Genomic DNA, 18,587 nt, shown 5'->3' with positions numbered 1-18,587 from the left:
CAATTACCATTCAACCTAATAACTAGAATATTGACACACTAACAGATTCTAGTTTGCACTTGAACGAAGTAAATCCATCTTTTGATTTGTATTGGTTGCTAAAAATGGTTGAGAAAATCTTCGACTGCTTCTGTGGTCTGCACTCGGGAGCAGACTTAGAAAACACGCTGTGCTTGGAAGACACGCTGGGTTTTGGGGCCATTGAAGACATAGAGAAATCGACAAAATCTTTTCCTTTTCTATGTGATTGTGCTTTTGTTTTAGCGGAAGATTGAAGGTGCTCCATACGCAAGATTGTTTCTCAGTGATTGGTGTGTTTGATATCCAACACATTCCCTCTCCCCTTTCCTTATTTTCAATCTCCAAAGCTATATTTTAGCTATTTAAAAAGTTAATTTTTTTACTCTAACTACTCATTTTTTAATACAAACTTTAACAGATTATCTATTACACTCTCTATTTTGTTTAAATATTATTTTTTTTATGCTTTTTTATTATTTTTAAAGTTAAATATTTGTTTTCTCTTTGTAATTTAACAACTTTATTTTTTGTTCCTTATGGTTCATTTTATATCGTAGATGGTACCTCGATTATGAATAAACACGAAAATGATACCTCCATCCAACTTTCATTCAAAAATTAACAGAAGTCCATGTCACATGCCTTAAAAAAGTGACACATATTCCTATGTATAATTAAAAATAATAAAAACTTTAAAAAATTCAAAAAATAAAGAGGGATGGCTCAACCACCCCATGACCAGTCGGTCTGGGGTGGCCAAACCTACCTCCAGGGCAAACGAGGGTGGTCGAGCCACCCCCAAAGTTCTTGAGAGTGGTTTTGTCCACTCCCATTTTACTCAGCCACACCCAAAGACAATGGGGTGATTCTGCCACCCCATATTGGTCATGGGAGTGGCTAAGCCACCCCTCTTTATTATTATTTTTTTCAATATTTTTTTCTTCTTTTATTTTTATTTATACATTAGGACATGTGTCGGCTTTTTAAGGCATGTGACGTGGACTTCAGTTAATTTTTGAATGGAAGTTTGATGGATGTACCATCTCCGTCTTTAGTCATAATCGAGGTACCATCTACGATATAAAATGAACTATATGGGGCAAAAAATAAAGTCGTTAAACTACATGGGGCAAAAAAGTATTTAACCCTTATATTTATTTGTCTATCTTTTCTTTCATTGTATCAAAGCTATAAACTAACGCCAATTTTCGATCATGCAAATTTCAATTTATTTATTTTTTATTTAGTTGTTCTCCTTTGGTAGCAACACGATACATTATTTATTAGCTTACATTTACACCTTTGCACAACCCCAACAACTTTTTTTAAAAATCAACAATTGGATATCTCGCCTTCGCATTGCATCTGGGTCCAATGCAAACTTAATTTTCACAACAAATATCATAGTTATGGTGTCAGCTTTTATGAATGAAATATGATCTTTTGCCACTTCAATGCACAACTCTTGATCACCTTGTCATATGAGCGAAGTGGTCTCCTAACTAGCTTTATGGTTTTTTTTTTTTTTGATAGGTAAACAAATTGCATTAAAAAAGTGTAAAGGCGCCCCTAAGCATACAGAGAGTATACAAAAATGACACCATAACAAAAGAAAAACAAAAAATAGAAGAAGAACACCCGAAAAACCCAAAAGACAATAGAAAAGTTACATCAAACCCCCAACTTCTTGCCTCTAACCCTACTGGAACCCACAACCCTAGCAGCGAAATTAATCGAGCATTCTAAATTATTAACCTCTTTTTTCCCCTTTTTCCTTTTTATCTTCTTTTCCTTCTTAGGAGGGGAGTCAGAGTCATAGCGCTGATCCTCGGTCCAAGTCAAAAAGTCCAAAAAACATTTCTCATTAGATCCCAATAACGAAACCCCCATCATGCGAAAACAAGATCTAGCATCTTGCACAACCTTTGGGTAAACCACATCTCTTTCCTCCGGACCGGCCCCCTTTGAAGATTCCCCCACCTCAAAGACTCCAGACGACACAAACTGGGGACACCCATACACAGGGGAGAACAGCCTTGGCCACAGAGGAAACACAACCCACTGAAAAGGAGGAAAGATAGCCGAAACCCCAAGAGGACCTCCAAACTTCCCAAACTGAGGACCCCCACCAAAACTCCTTACCAAGGCAGGGGCATCCGAATGCATCACTGCCTGTCGAAGGAGAGAACCTGAAGGAGTACCAGAAGCAATGCTGCCTACCAAAGGACGCTCAAACTTTGCATGCTCAACACCGCCAGACGAGGCACCATGCTTACCAAACTGATAGTCCTCAAAACCCGACCTCACCAAGATAGAGCTAGTCGACGGAACTGCCTGCCGAAGGATGAGCCCTGAACCGAAAGAACATAAATCCACAGAAGACCGCACCCTAGAAGGAAAATCACTCAGAAGCACCGGAGGAAGCAACACCGGCATCGGCCGGGGGGGAAGAACGGCCTGCTTGACGGACTCGACCACAGGAATGAGCTGCCGATCACTAAATCCACCCCCGAAAGCTGACAGACGCAGATCCACCCCAAAATCTTCCACAGACGTCACCTCCGGCCGAATAGTGCCCCCAAGGACCTCCGTCGAACACAGAAGACTTCCCGGACCCGATCCCCGCCCTGAAAACGCACCAGAACTCGAAGACAGCTTATGGCCCAAAATCGCGTCCAACTTGGCATTAGGCTTAATCACTTTAGCCCCAGCCCGAATCCCTTTAAAAACATACTTAACACTCTTTAGCACTCGGCCTGCCACAAAGCCCACCCTTCGTTTAAACCCAAACAAAGATTTAAGGCCCAACTGTTTCGAAAAACCACAAGCCCAAACTAGGGCCTTGGAGAAGCGACCCAAAATTTCAAAAAACTTCTCGAACACTCCAAACACGCCATCCCCTTGCATCGAAACGTCGCCCTCAGCAGCTGAATCCCTGGACACGCCATCTGATCTACAGACACTACCTCGAGACCTGATACGATCAACTACACGATGGTCCATACCCGAGGGACCAACCGCTTGCTTCTCCAGAGCGGAGCAATCAATCGCCTGACGGACCGCCTCCACCTCCATACCCAGCGGCTGCATCCACTCCAACCCGCACCAGTCCGACAAAGGCCAAGCGCCAACAATCTTTGCCGCAACCCTAGTTCTTGAGTCCTGAGCCGGAATCTGACAACCCAAAGCAGAGATGGTTGCTGAAGAACTCACCACCTCCGCAAACGACGGACGCCCTGTACTTTTCCCCAGCTTAACTCCCGACGGAGAACCACCAGAGGGAGGCAGACCTCCAGAAGATGAAGACCCAACCGTGGTTCCCAGAAAATCCAAAATCTTGCTAAGCTCCCCAGAAACACGACTCCACCCTCGCCCATCCCGACCTTCAGGAAAGAGAATACGCCCTCTCTGGCCTCCGCCGTAAACAGCTACCTCCAAGAACCACCCAAACCTGTTTTCACCTCTCCGAGTGATGGTCACCTTAGACCCCTCCCTAAAGGATTTTACGAAATCCTCGATTCCAGGATTACCCAAAACTTCTTCCACCCTAGACAGAACCCAAGCAGTGCAACTCAACCCGAAAACAGCAGAACCTAAAAACCCTTTCCTCTTTTCCTCCACCCGAAGCTCAGCAGACCTTGCTTCCACTGAGAATCAGAAGGACTTCGCCTCCACAAAGAACTGGTTCTCCATCAAGCCGAAACCGGCTCCCCTACAGGGAACGCATCCCTTCAACCGAACGTAAACAGAGAACCCAAGAAATGTAATGTGAACGCAACGGAAAGACAAATCGCTAAGCGAGAATGACCCCTAGCGGGAAGCGCCTGAACGCACCACCGCGAGGGAGAAAAAGACTAGAAAAGAGAGAGAAGAAGAGGGAAAAATGGTCATTCCTAATTTTTATTATTTTTTTTAAAAAAAAAAAAAAAAAATTACGATTTGTAAAGGTAGTTAAAAATTATATCTTAAAGTGATAATGTATCATATTTCTTTATGGATTGTACTCTCTCTTTCTTCTCAATTTGGTTGAGATGGGATAGAGAACAAGTCTTCAGCACTCGTGGTTGCAGATGGTAGTGGCTCATTTAAAGACAGACTAATTTAAGGTCATAGTAACTAGAAAATTCAAAACAAGTAACCTATTGTTGATGCTCAGGAAAAAGAAAAGAAAAGAAAGTAACATATTGTTGCGAGAGAGAAAGAGAGACGTACAATTGCGTTATGTGACAAGTGGCACCATTGTCATAAGTACATAGACAAGTGATGGCTGGGTTATTCACGGGGTCTTCGAAATTCGCTCCGTTGATGGCAGATCCGCTACATGGCTCTCCACTGATGTTCCACAATTGTGTTGCTGGAGCATCCCACTGTTGGAGTATTGAGTTCAATGCCCTAACTGCTCGCACCATTCAAAAAAAAAAAAAACACAAAATCAATTGGAACATATTTATTATATGTATAAAATCCCATGGGCGGGATAAATATGATAAATTTAGATGAGCCGATGTAACATTACCGTTAGTGCCAAATGAGCTTGGTTTTAGTAGTTAGTAAAAAAGCTAATTTCAATTGTTAGAGTTGTTACTTTGTTAGCCTAAAGGCTATGTGTATATAAGGCACAGGAGTTTAATTGTAGAGGTATTTGAGAAGTAAATAAAAAATTGGAGGTTGAGCACCTTGAATAGCTTTAGGAGACCGGACATTTCGAATTATTCATTTCATTCATCAAATTTACAGATCTCAATTGTTCTTCTATTTCCGATCCCTAATCCATCCTAAATCCATATACAATTAATCCAACTGTTACAGTTGACGGGATTTTTGTTAAGATTTCTTTTGCGATTGATTGAGATTATAATCCATGATGTCCAGTAGTTTTCAAGCCTATATATATATAACTTAATAAACTAAAAAAAAAAAAAAAATCAAGGAAGCCATAGCTTCCCTTAATTTCTATTTAGTTTCGTCAAATCGTAGGGTTAATAAATATCTAAACAAAACAAAGATATATTGGTCTTACAATTTGAAATGTTGGCTCAAACTTTAAATTCTTGGGTTCCTAAGGGGTAGCTCTATTGGCTAGGGATCACGTCTCATAAAATAGAGGTCATTAATTCGAATTCCTTTCTTTTTACTTGTGTGGATATATATATATATAAAAAAAAAAAAAAAAAAAAAAAAAAAAAAAAAAGCCTTCAAATTTGTATATGTATTTTAATAAAACAAGTGCTTAATTTTTGTAGCCATAAAAGCTAACCTATAATTTTTTTAAAAAAAAATAGAGTAACAGTGTGGCCACTCCAGGTGGAAAGAGGGATAAAAGGGGGATAACATCATAACAGGATAAAATCACATGGGGACATGGAGAATGTCTATAACTCACAAAAAACAACAACATAAAATCAAAACAAAAATTAAAAAAACAGCAAATGGGGTGGAGAGGGCTAGCAACAGGGTGTCGTGTGAGGCCCATGCGAGGGTCCAAATGGATGCGTGGAGGAACGATGAAGCCGTGGATGTCGGGATTGTGGCGCGTCAGCGGAGGGGAGAAATGGAGGAGGACAGATCCAGGTTGAAAAAACCCAAATGTGTTCTTCATGGCTGGCGTGTAGGCAAACCACGAGGTGCAAACGGGATGGTGGCTAAGAGTGGAGGCCGGACGAGGAGGCACGATGAGCTTGAAGTGGTGGAGGGGATGACGTTGCTTATTTGGAAGGAAAATCAACAAAAAGGTTAGAAGAGGAGAAAAAAACAGAGGGGAAGGGAGAAGGGAGGAAAAATAATCAATCCCTCTTCCTCAGGGCACTCGTCGCCGTCGGAGGCGGAGGGCTTCACAAAGAAGAGGAAAATCTACAGAGAGGGAAAAGGCTTTTCTCTCTAAAAAGGAAAGAAGCCAATTAAACTAAGAGATGCGTCTAAATTAATAGAAAGTAGCAATTATACATTTAAAGTATGGTGAAATTTGATTAAACTTTATCTATTTGTTTTATGATGAAATCTCATAATATTAGTAGAGCAGTTGTGCTTACTCGCCAATACCTGACTCTTTAACATTCATAAGAAACATGAGCTGGAATTCACCCTACAACTCTGAAATTGAAATTTAAAGGAGTTCATACTGCTAATGATTAAAGGAAAGGTAGGATCGAACCGTACCCTTACTCCTGCATGTATCACTTATTTATGCATGCATGCACATCCACACCCAGAGAGAGAGAGAGAGAGAACCTTCAGATGGGTCTGTAGTAGCATTTTGAGCTTTGGAAATCTGAAACGATGACAAGAAGAAGAAGCAAGAGAGGCAGAGAAAATAACGGCGAGCGAACATGGAATGCTTCAGTCTCAAATTCATCTTCTTTCCCCTCAAAATATTAGATTGTTGGGTTCGGTGAATGCTATATAGCCAGCCATATAGGGTCCATATATGAGTCAATCTAGACCGTGTTTTCAGATTTGTTTTTGCTTGATTAGTTTACATTACTTTGACTGGTGACCGGCGAGTAGCAACATCAGGTCGACAAATCATTACCAACTGTCTCTTTTTCTTTTCATTTTTTTAAAAAAGACCAAATTTAATTGTATTGTGAAATAATTGTTTAAATAATAATAAAAAAATTTATTGATGTGATATAAAATTAAAAAATGCTTTATAAAAAAAAAAAATTTTGTTTTGTAGTGAATATTTTTATTTGAATAGTAATAAAAAATTATTAATGTGATATAAAAAATATAAAAAAATTTAATTTTTTTTTTTTAAGAAGCCAAAAGAAATAAAGGAAAGTACGGATTGGCTTGTCAACCAACCCCATCTTTCTTCTTCATAACGTACGGCCACCGGGCCACCAAAAACCCACAAGCAGATCGATAGTTTTGACAAAATAAAGCCGTCGTGAAAGACTTTTCGCTCCATGCATGTAAAATTTTCAACTCTAGGTTGTTCCCCGTTTCAATGCATGGACTCCATAATTCCTGTCGCTGCGTCACTTCCCACAACCTATAGGAATATCCGAGTTTGACTGGTACCTACCTTAATGTATTTTTCTATTCTCAATCCAGACCTATTTATTGTGAGAGGACTGAGGAGGAGGTGGTTGCGCACAACAACACATTATTTATTTATTATTTCTTCGTCTTAAGGGCATAATTATAATGTTTTTTTTTTTTGTTTTTTTTTTGAATAAAAAAATGGAGGGAGACTTGGATATTAAATAAAAATCTGGATATTTAGATATTAAAATCAAATTGAGAGAAGGCACGGGAGTGTTACTGTTATATATTGCTGTTGTTTGGTAAATGTATGTCCAGAACATAATAATGAGTTATTAATTTTGAAATTAATAAAAAGTAATGATGTGGTATAAAGTAAAAATAATTTGTATAGAAAAGTGAAAAAGTTTTATATTATAGTGAATTTTTTTATTTGAATAGTAATAAAAAATTATTAATATGATATAAAAAGTGAAAAAAATGAAAATATTTTGATGTTGATTATTATTAAAAAATGTAAAAATAAAATTAGAAAAATATAAATAGTAACATTCACTATTTTGTACTGTAACCGAGCTTGCCAAATTTGACCATAATTTCTTTTTTTTATCTTTTTTTTTTTTTGAAGAAAAAAAAAAGACTCTAAGAGTGCAAAACAAGCTTTTCCATGATTTTGAAACTCCGTGCTCAAACTTAATAGATCATCAAATTCAAGCGTATGGAAGACTTTCATCAAGGATAGGAGTGCGGATTTTGGTCCAACATGCTTGTCTGGTTAGCTCTTTTCTATATGACTAAAAGGTTATTTGTTTTGTAATATCATAATCTAGTGGTATGATAAAATAAGGATTACAAACTAAAAACAGAATAAGAAAAACAATTAATAATAATAATAATAAAACAAAAAGCAACAAGGAGGCCAGCTGGGAGGGAACTTACCACGATGTCTCGAAATGAAGAGTCCAATAGTAATTAAGCTCGAGGGGCTATCGACAGAAAAGCCTTTGGAGACAAAAGAGGGGCACATTCAAAAGAAAGGTTGTAGAGAAAAAAGAATAGACAAGTTGTAATGATTCAAGAAAAATTTTAGTCACTATTACTTCAAAATAACTAACTAATTTACAATTAAAGCACTTTAAAATCACTTTAAAGCCTAATTTCATACAATAAAGAGTCAATGTAAAATTTAGCATTCATGAGAACCTTTACATTCAACCCACCTAATGTGATAATCTACTCACCCAATGTGAGACTAACATTTTATTTGGTATCATATTCTCTAGCTCCCACTCAAATCCCAAAAATTCTCATCATGGCCCATGCCATGCAGTGCGTAAGCGCTATATGGTGTTACTAGGTTGCTCTATTATTATTTGTTATGGCCTAGGGAAGTGTTAAACACATCTGCATTATTACTCCAAAACAATTAGTCAAGTTTCAATTGAAGTTCCTTGTAATAATTTACAAAACTCATTCTCACCTAATAAATAACTAATGTAGAACTTAACACTCATGCAGGGCCAACTCTTTCCCTAAGCGACTTAGGGGTCGCCTAAAGTCCTAAGGGGAAGAAGACCACCCCAAAATACACATTTGTAAGGCTTAGTTATAATCTACCCCACAACCACATCTCTTTTGGGCGAAGGGAAGCTCTGTGCTTCCCTCCCCCTCTTCTCTCTTCTCTCCTTCTTATCCGTTACCAGTTTTTTCCACTTCTTATGAGGTTAACCTCCTCACCCAATCATCTACTGCATCAAAGGATTGGGAAGGGAAGCCTACAACTTCTCTATCCCCTCTTTTTTGAACATTTTGCATCTTTTGAGGTGTCTATCTTGCTAGAGCTTTTTCTAACAAAATTTATGTTTTCTCAGTACTTTTTCTCAAAACAACTAATACCGGTTTGTTTCATCTTTTCTCCACCCTGTTTTTGGTATTTTTGGTTTGGTATCTTTGGATCTAGATCTATGATCTTTCGTCAACTATTGCCAAACATGCGCCTCTTCAGTGGGATCACCGGCTTCTTCCGTATCCACCAATGGCCACCGCAACCCCAGCCGACATCCACGTACTGGCGCGTGGCCTGCACACGCCCTGGAGTTTGTTTCCATTTTCGACGCGTGATGGTCATGTTTTTCCTTCCATCCCTTCCCCAACCTGGTTTTAGGTGGTTTACGGTGATTTCTTGTGATTTTTGCTAGAGGGAGGCTTCCCTTTGGTGGCACGTGGCTTCCCTTTGGTGGCACGTGGTTTCCACGCGCCAGTGGCTCCCACTTCCCTCCATCATCCGGTTTTCTGTTATTTTATTATCTGCTATTTTTTTTTTATGTTATTTGGGTTTTTGTTTCTCTTTATAGGAATCTAATATTTTTGAATTTGTGTTAGTTACTCTCTTTACTGCAGTCATATTTCTGGACTTTAACAACGTTGTTACTGTTCTAGTCATCTTTTGGTGGTTGTTGCAGGTCTCAAGTGGGAATGCAGTTGGGCTTGTCCTGATGCGTTTCCTTTCACTTTAATAACCGCCTTGAGTAGCCCCATGAAAGGACCGAGTCATTTATTTGTCTCATTTCCTACTTTCTGTTCATGTTTCTGTGCTATTTTAGTTTAGTTTGGGTCTAATGTTGGGGAGCCAACCCCTTTGTCATTATTTGGATTAACCACTTTTTGTTCCGTTCGAATCAAAAGTGGGACGGATCCTTCTTTGTAACACTTTCCCTTATTCAATTAAAAAAAAATTCTAAAATAATAATAATAATAATAATAATGCATTATCTATTTATCTCTTATTTGAGAGACTCTTTAACTCCCAAAAAAAAATTCAAACACCAATAACACAACTATTAATACCAAAACAAACAGAGCATTAATTATCTCTCTTTGGAAGACTTTAACTCCCACAAAAAATCAATCGTCAGAACACAATAAGTTTGCCAAAAAAAAGTGCATTATCTGATTATCTCACCCTTTAGAGACTATAGAACTTTCCACGTAGAAAAATCAACCATCAGGCCCAAAAACACAAATCTTTTTTTTTTTTTTGAAAAAAATAAGCCACAAATCATACTCTCTAAACAATATCTCTAGCTAGCAAATTACCAAAACCACTATTTGAAACGTTCTACAATTTCCTCCGGCAGCCAGGAGGTCGCTGCTACCAGCTCGTCCGCTTTACCACCAGCCACCCTCGCCTCTAGCCTCTCTACCTCTGCCTTTTGCAATCTCTCGTACACATTGACCCAAGGTTGAATCTGCCACTTCTTTTTCGATTTCTTTTTTCTATTTAAAGGTCTTCTAGACCTTTATTCAATTGTTTCCTTTCAAATATTATGTGCTCTCGGACTAAAATGTCAAGGCAGCAAGATATAAAGACACATTCGGTCATCAAGAACGTGTGGCTGTTCATTTCCTCTCTTTTTGACCATTGGGATGGTGAATCCAATTTGGGGGCCTTCTTTTAATTTTTTACCCCCTTTTATACGAGTTATCATTTTTGTCAACAAAAAAAACTTTTTAAGTACTTACAAAAAACAAAAACTTAACTTGTTATGAATAAGTTTGAAGAAATTCTCGACAATTAAAATGATATATTACAAATTTAATTTTTGTCGAACAATAAATTATGTAGCCAAAAAAAAATAGTTTTATATAGCTTTATTACTAGCGATATAACATTGAACGTGAGAAGATTTTTTTTGTAAATAAAAATATAAAATTAAAATTAAAACAATAATATTTAAATATAAAAAGGACTAATTCTAAATTATCGCCTTAGTCCTCAAAATATATCGAGTCAGCCTGTACTTATGAGTGTTTTTGTAATCCACTTACTTATTGTGGGTAATCCAACCACCTAATATGAGACTAACTATAACGACCATTTTTTTAAAAAAAAAACATGAAAACATACATAATTTAGTCATCACAGTGGCACGACTATTTGTCATTCAGTCGACATAGGGTATACATTCCATAATATGTATCTGATTATCAAAGTTACATCTATGCAATGGATAACATAAAATCAATGTGTAGCGGAACACATATCAAAAGCGAAAATACATCTATAAATACATATCTGTTATACAACAAGAGAGCCATACATGAGTCTATTTACTTAAGGCTTCACATAACATAGATATATAACAAAAGAATAACTTTACAAAAGAATAGGTGACACAAGTGTCACAAGCTATATACAAAAATATACAAAAGAGTTGACAACCCGCGGTCCATCACATTACAACTGTCGCATCGAGCTTTAGTCGTAATATTTTAAGTACAAAGCTACGGGGTCGTCATCCACATTAGGTATACATGCTGCCAAAGAAGTATATCTATACGGTTGTGGTGGTAGCCACATCCGTATAGGTGAAAGTATGAGTTCATCACCTCAGTACATAATACGGAGGCCTTAGCGGTATAATGTTCACTAAGTTTTCATATAGAACTGACTTTTCTTTTAGTCTTATGTTTACAATAACAACTACCCATTTTATAAACATTTGTTTTGTAAAAACACGACGTAGCTGATAAAGCAAACACCGATATTTCAAAAATACATGAAAGCATACTATGCAGCTAAGAACGTATATAAAAGTTCTAGTCATCCCACCTTTGAAGCATCTACATATAAACCCGTCTACAATACATTATTTTTATAATCGGTAGCTCAACTATACAGAAACCCAGCTTTTCCAAATATAGGGAACTCCATGTCTAAGTGCATTAAACCTTCGTGCCGAACAAACGGCAATCCGCCTACATACTCAAAGACACTTGCATTACCCAATATGGTAGCGTAAACATCTAAATATATTGAAGCTCAAAACAATGGCATCTTGCTCAGCTATACAAAGATCCAGCGTTTTCAAATATAGGTAACTCCGTGTCTAAGTGCATTACAGCTTCGTACCAAATGACAGTCCACCTACATACTCGAAGACACTTGCATTGCCCAATCTGGTAGCGTAAACATCTAAGTACATTGAAGCTCAATGCCTTTAAATCAATGCAATCCAGCCGTAAACATATACATATGCGCTGTTCCCATCAGCCTCATAGGCATATAGATACGTTTGGCATGAAAACTACTAGATATCATGAAAACAACTTAAAACGCTTCCATTAAACAATACTATGCATGCTTGTTATCGTTCTCTCTTTATTTTTGTTTCTTGTTCTGTTATCTGATTACCATGGGACGTGATTCTCCCGTTACTCCCTGTCAAATACATGGGGCTTGATTTCCCCAATAATATTCGCTAGGTACTGTGGGGCGTGATTCCCCCACTAATTAGTCCAATTTCTCCTTGTCAAATACCATGGGGCATGATTCCCCTAATAATATTTGTCAGGTACTATGGGGCGTGATTTCCCCACTTAAGGATTGTTTGTTCATGTTCATGTTCATGTTCATGCTCAATGCTCATGCTCAAATACTAGTCCAACACAGAACGAAAAAGGACAATATACGGGATGGGTTGAAGAAGTTGTGATATGTGGCTCGATCCATGATCGGAAACTACGGGATATAAAAGAAGACACCAACCCTAAGGATCCATAGATTTCATTGTGGACCCAACACAACAAAAAGTGTTTAAGTTGTTTTGTTTTATATATATATATATATATATATATTGTTATTTAAGATCCTGTATATCTAGATAAGTACGTATCTATAAAATATATACATATATGTACAATAGTATCTTTGTTTTGTATTCGGCTCAATCCATTTAGTAAAAGATTGGCCCGAGTTTAATTACAATTCAATTAAGAGAACGAGCGGTAATTACTGGATTACACGGGATTACAAAGTATCCATTGCTGGGAGTTCAAATTTGATCTCCTTCCAGACTTCATAAGCGGTAACTAGCTCAGGACTCCATTTACTAGCCTCACGAATAATTTCATTACCCTCATGAGCAAGATCACATCCCTCATTACGAGCTTGTACACATGCTTCTAGAGCTACTCGATTAGCTACAGCACCAAGTGCGTTTCCCACTCAAATAATATACATTTAATTCCATGATCATGTCTTTAACACATGCTTTCCTCATAAAACATAAACAGTTTAACATGTCATTTTCTCAAACAATTTGCATAACTTAAATTCCAACCGCAGCAGGCATCAAATAAATAAATTAAATCCCAACCATAGCAGGCATCAAAACTCATCAAATCATATCTCAAAACACAATTTCATATTCGTAATCTCAAAACACATAAACATCATTGACATGATTCAACATTCTTGAAATTAATCAAAACATCCAAAACATATATTCAACGTATTGTCGGTTTGATATGAAAACAATATAACAATTCATTTCTATAAAATACTTAAAGCATAGTAACATTTTCTTAGTGAGTAGTGGTAGTCGTCTTGACTACATGGATTTTATATTTATATGTTTTACCACTCGCAATAGTACGAATCAATTGTACTATAGTAAGGGTTATCGAACCACAGAGATCAGGGAGTTGTTTTGTATAAAGGGATATTCAAAAGAACGTATTTAATTTAATTTTGAAAATGAAAATTAAAGTAAAGTTGTAGAATTGAAGCTACAATGAGTAAAGTAAATGAAAGCGGAAAATGAAAACAAACTTAAAAGAAAAACTTAAGGTAATGATCTTATCAAATCCTCAACCAATGGAATACTTAAAGTCTAAACAGATCTTCCTAACATGCATGATATGAGCGCGTAATGGGCGTCAACCATTACGACGACCTTGACATGAAAACACTTTCGTTAAGACGTAATGATAAAGCACCTAGTTTCACATCAATCACTTACCACGTAAAGATTTAAACTACAATGAAAAAGCAATTATACTACCATAGGTGTGAATGATTGATACTCCCTAGCTTACTATTCTATAAAAACATCCTAATAAGCATACATAATACATGAACACCCTAGTTAGGCCACAATGATAAGGTATCTTAGTTTCACACCGATCTATTCCATGTAAAGATTAAACTACAATGGAAAGACGTTTTACACTACCAAAGGTATGAAATGACCGGTACTCTCTGGCATACCCTATAAGGTAACTCTAATAAGTAAACACATATCACGAAAAATAGAACCATTGCAAAAGACATCGTTCCCTTTCAAGAACGTTGATTTTATTTAAGAAATCTAAGGAAACTCATAGACAAGTTTAACTATTTTTCAGGAATAAATAGATTAGAATTTTGAAAACAAAACTTTTTAGCATGAGTTTTGAGATCCTCTAGCCCTTCATAATCATCAAACACATATAGAAAAACTCAAGAACGTCAAGAACACTCCATAGTTTTTGGAAAATATTTGATCAACACCATAAGAAAGGGTTTAGCTAGACATAATTGAATATAATCTAAGCATGAAAATTAATCAAAACAGTAAAGAACAAGCTAGAAAATTGAAGAACAACAACTATATTGAAGTTCTAAAATTCGGACTACAAAAGAAAAGAAAAACAAAACTAAATCAATGAGTGATGCATCTGGAAAAACTAAACTAAAACCCAAAAGATACATGAAAAAGAACTCTCTCTACAACCTCCTATTTATAGAGAAGAGAGTTTACAAAAATCTAAGGAAGAGATAAGATAAGAGATATTTCTGAAATATCTTAGGAAATATCTAAGATATTTTGGAAATATCTAAAAATATCTAAGATATTTAAAATATAAAAATCAAAAGATATTTTAAATATCAAGGAAGATTGACATGTCAACATTGTTTTAGATTTTTCCGAAATTATACAGATTCGATCAATCGATTATAAAGTCGATCGATCGCATTTTGCTCGATCGCATTCGTGGTTGCCCTGTCTCGATCGATTGCGTCCCACACGATCGATTTTTTTTCGACTGATGATTCGATCGATCGATTATAAAGTCTATTGATCAATTTGCCTTAGCCGATTCTTTACTTGGCAACTTTGAACTATGAAAATGACCAAATCACCCTTGATATATTTTCAGGTCTAATTCGGGTGTTTTGAACTAGATTTCAATTAAGATCTAAAAATAAGATAAAACACTAAAACACAACAAAAAATCATATTTACAACACAAATTAAGGATAACAAATGTGAATTAAGGGGTCCTGAATAGAATATTTCAAGACTTATCAAGTAGAATACTCACCTTTGGCTACTTGTGGATGTTGGGCAAAACTAGGTTCTCTAGACAACACTTTGCAATGCACAATCTGAAAATTAATACATTGCACCATATTTATTAATTTGAACTCTAAATACCACAGATAGCACTTGAATTGCTCAACAGTTATATCGTCAGAATACCCATAAAATTTCTAGGGCTCCAATCAAATACCTATTGACATAAAACACAATTTCAACCACAATAACATTAACCCATAAGGTTTACTTAGGGTTAAACACACAAAAACGCCAATTAAGCAATTTACCCAAAAGTTAGGATTTGAGAAGCTTACCAAAAGTTCATCCAAAGTTAACCTGGAGTTTGGAGAATCTTAGAGAAGCTCCAAATTGCACAAAACCTAAAGATTAGCAAAGATCAAACTCATATTTCAAAAGATTTAGCCAAAAATCTCAAAAATAAGAGTTTAACGATTTACCTCAAAACGATCGGTTAAAACGTAGATTTTCTCACGTAGATCATGTTTATGAAGTTAGATTTGAGGTATGGAGCTTGAATCCTCAAGAAAATAGGGTTTTCTATCAAAACCCTAAGAAAAACGGAGAGGAAAGGCGACACCCGTGCGAAAAATGAGCAGAAAATGACTCATCTTTGCCTTATATCGCGTGTCGTCAGGACGGAGTAAGTGGCTATCTAGACGTGCGCATGAAAAGCCGCATGATTTCTTCTCTGTGGTTGTCGTCCCAACGGCTACTCCACAAAGCAAATATTTGCTCTATGTGGCTCCCATTCGGACGCTGCATCTTGAAACTCAATTTTCTTAGATTTCTGTGTTTTCTTGCATTCTCTTGACATCTTATTAACCCCCAATCATTTAATTACTTGTACTAGTGTCTATGTTGTGGATCATGACCCCCATTTCATATCAAGATTCCGGCAAAGTCCTCAGTTAGCAATGAGAACAATGTTTAACTTCAATATAACATTTCACTGTCGAACAGATGAACAATTCAAAGAGACTAACTAAACCTACAAGGATATGCTAAGAGCTTGTGTTTTAAACTTTAAGGGCAGGTGGATACAATATATTGCATTGTTAAAGTTTGCCTACAACAATAACTTCCAAGCAAGAATTGGTATGGCGCCCTGCGAAGCTCTTTATGGAATGAAGTGTCAATCGCGCCTGCACTGAGATGTAGTTGGTGAGAGACAATAGATTGGACCATAAATTGTTCAAGACACTCATGGGTAGGTTGCACTCATTAGGCATAGAATTGCCATGGCTCAAAGCAAATAGAAGAGTATGCGAACAACAATCACTAGGAATTGAAGTTTCTTGTTAGTGACAAGGTGTTTATTAAGGTTTTGCATTGATGAAAGGAGTCATTCAGTGTTGTAAGAGGAGTAAGCTAAATACTTGTTACTTTAACTGGCTCATTCGAGATTTTTGAGTGGATTGGTTTGATGGCATACTGGATGGCGCTACCACCAAACTTAACAAGGATCCATAAAGTTTCCCACATGTTCGTGCATCAGAAGTATGTTCCTAACTCGCTGCACATTTTAGAGAGTGAACCACTTCAAGTCCGACAAGATTTGACTTACGAGAAGATGTTCATACAGATAGTCAGGAGGATATAGAGTTACAGCCCATAGAAGATTGTAATGGTTAAGATTATGGAGCAACTGCCAACCACAATTTGAAGCTTCGTGTTTAAGTGACAACTTATGCTTTGATCAATGTATATGAAACAATAAATTTTTTATTGCAACTGGATTCATGTGCATTAATTGTCATCCTCAATTCCTTTAGTTATTACTATTGCTTATGTGTGACACATATGTTTTCAGTATATCATCATTAGAGTCCAAGGTGACTTCTGCATATTGACCAAATCATAAGATCAAACAGACCTGCAGGTATTACGTTGAGACTATCAGTCTATGTTCCCTTCATGTATGTATTTCCGAGCATATGAGGAGACCAGCACGATCATGCAAGGTGTCGCTAGCAAGTTGACGACCAAGCAATCCTCCAAGCACATGCGAGATCATCCAAATGTTGTGAGATGTTCTCTAGAGGTTGGGCTAGGGTCTTGATGGAGAGCTAGTGCCACCTATGGAGTGGCTCGTGGAAGACATTTCACCCCCATTATTAGTAGGTGAATACTTTTGCTTCTTTATTGTTGTTTGTGTTATAGCAAATTTTGAGTATGAAAATTTTATAAGGGAAAAAATTGTAGTATCTCCTACCTTAGTCCAGTGTAATCGTTAAGCAAGCCCAAATGGGTGGGCTTAGAATGCGTATGCCCATTAGTGAGGCATTTGCAAGCTTAATTACAAAGATTACAGGTATTTTAGGTATTGCATTCCAGTAAAGTGAGAAGATGATGTGTAGATAAGCTGTGGTGGAATCTTTCCAAAATAGGTTTATTAAGGGTTAAATCGTTATATAGCTCTTTGGCTTGCTCGGAAGGTAGGAGCTTCCCCTGGAAGAGTGTTTGGCGGAATCATGCTCCTTCAAAGGTAGCTTTTTTTATTTGGTCGGCAGCTTTAGGGAATATCCTCACTTTGGATAATTTTAGGAGGCGGCACGTCATCGTGATAAACAAATGTTGCATGTGCAAGAGGAATGGGGAATCTCTGGACCATGTTCTTCTTCATTGTGATATGACTTATGTTGTTTGGAGTATTATTTTTAATCGCTTTGGGATGTCCTATGTTATGCCTAGACGTGTTATTGAGTTGTATGATTGTTGGCGGTCCTCTGGTAGGCCAATGACTGTTGCAGTGAGGAAAATGGTGCCTATGTGCCTCTTTTGGTGTTTATGGAAGGAAATGAATGATATAAATTTTGAGGATAAGGAGAGGTCTACGAAGAATATTATTTATTTGTTTTTTGAAACTTTGTATCTTTGAATGACAATGTATGTGTTTCATTTGTCGATTAGTTTTAGTGATTTTTTTTTTGTCGCTTTACTCTTTGTAGTTAGGTTGTTTATTCTGTATGCTTCATATATACCTAAATGCGCCTCACACTTTTAATGATATTCATATTATTACTTATAAAAAAATATCACAAAACCTATTAAGTATAGACAAAGATTTTCATTTTCAAATGATATGTATAACAGTATAACTTAATGGTTCTTATGGTATGAGTTTATATGAAGGGTATGAGTTCAAATTTGCATCGAAGCAATATTTTGTTTTTGGTATGATTTTTAATTAATGAAAAATTTATACAATAATCCTAAAATATAAAACACTTTTAAAAAAAAAAGTTTATGAAACAATTTTTTGAGTGGACCCACAAACAAAAAGTACAGTAATCACAAAAATAAAAGTTTAAAATCAAAATAAAAATAATTTGCAAACATCCTTTTATGTTTTTGGGATTATATTCTTTAATTAAAAAAATATATAATTATCTTAATCATTAAAAAAAATGGTAA

At 36.5% G+C, this 18,587-nt stretch overlaps 1 protein-coding gene across 4 annotated transcripts in view; it reads right to left on the bottom strand.

The window, feature by feature from the left end:
• Nucleotides 1-6,411, bottom strand: part of LOC133871751 (probable LRR receptor-like serine/threonine-protein kinase At1g56140) — a 65,869-nt gene extending 59,458 nt beyond the window's left edge. For 2 of the 4 annotated variants that reach the window (XM_062309164.1, XM_062309165.1), the window contains exons 1-2: nucleotides 6,250-6,411; nucleotides 4,234-4,417 (exon numbers count right to left, since the gene is read on the bottom strand). In XM_062309164.1, the coding sequence (XP_062165148.1) occupies nucleotides 4,234-4,417; nucleotides 6,250-6,373 (308 nt within the window). In that variant the 5' untranslated portion in view covers nucleotides 6,374-6,411. Of the gene's footprint in view, nucleotides 1-43; nucleotides 337-4,233; nucleotides 4,418-6,177 lie in introns of those variants that run through there. The other 2 variants (XM_062309167.1, XM_062309168.1) reach the window with 2 other exon arrangements.
• Between the last annotated feature and the right edge of the window lie 12,176 nt (nucleotides 6,412-18,587).

Source organism: Alnus glutinosa, chromosome 6 (genome assembly GCF_958979055.1).
Source record: "Alnus glutinosa chromosome 6, dhAlnGlut1.1, whole genome shotgun sequence".
In the NCBI taxonomy this organism is placed as follows: domain Eukaryota; kingdom Viridiplantae; phylum Streptophyta; class Magnoliopsida; order Fagales; family Betulaceae; genus Alnus; species Alnus glutinosa.
The sequence above is the reverse complement of the archived record's forward strand: the minus strand, read 5'-3'. Positions and strand labels throughout refer to the sequence as shown.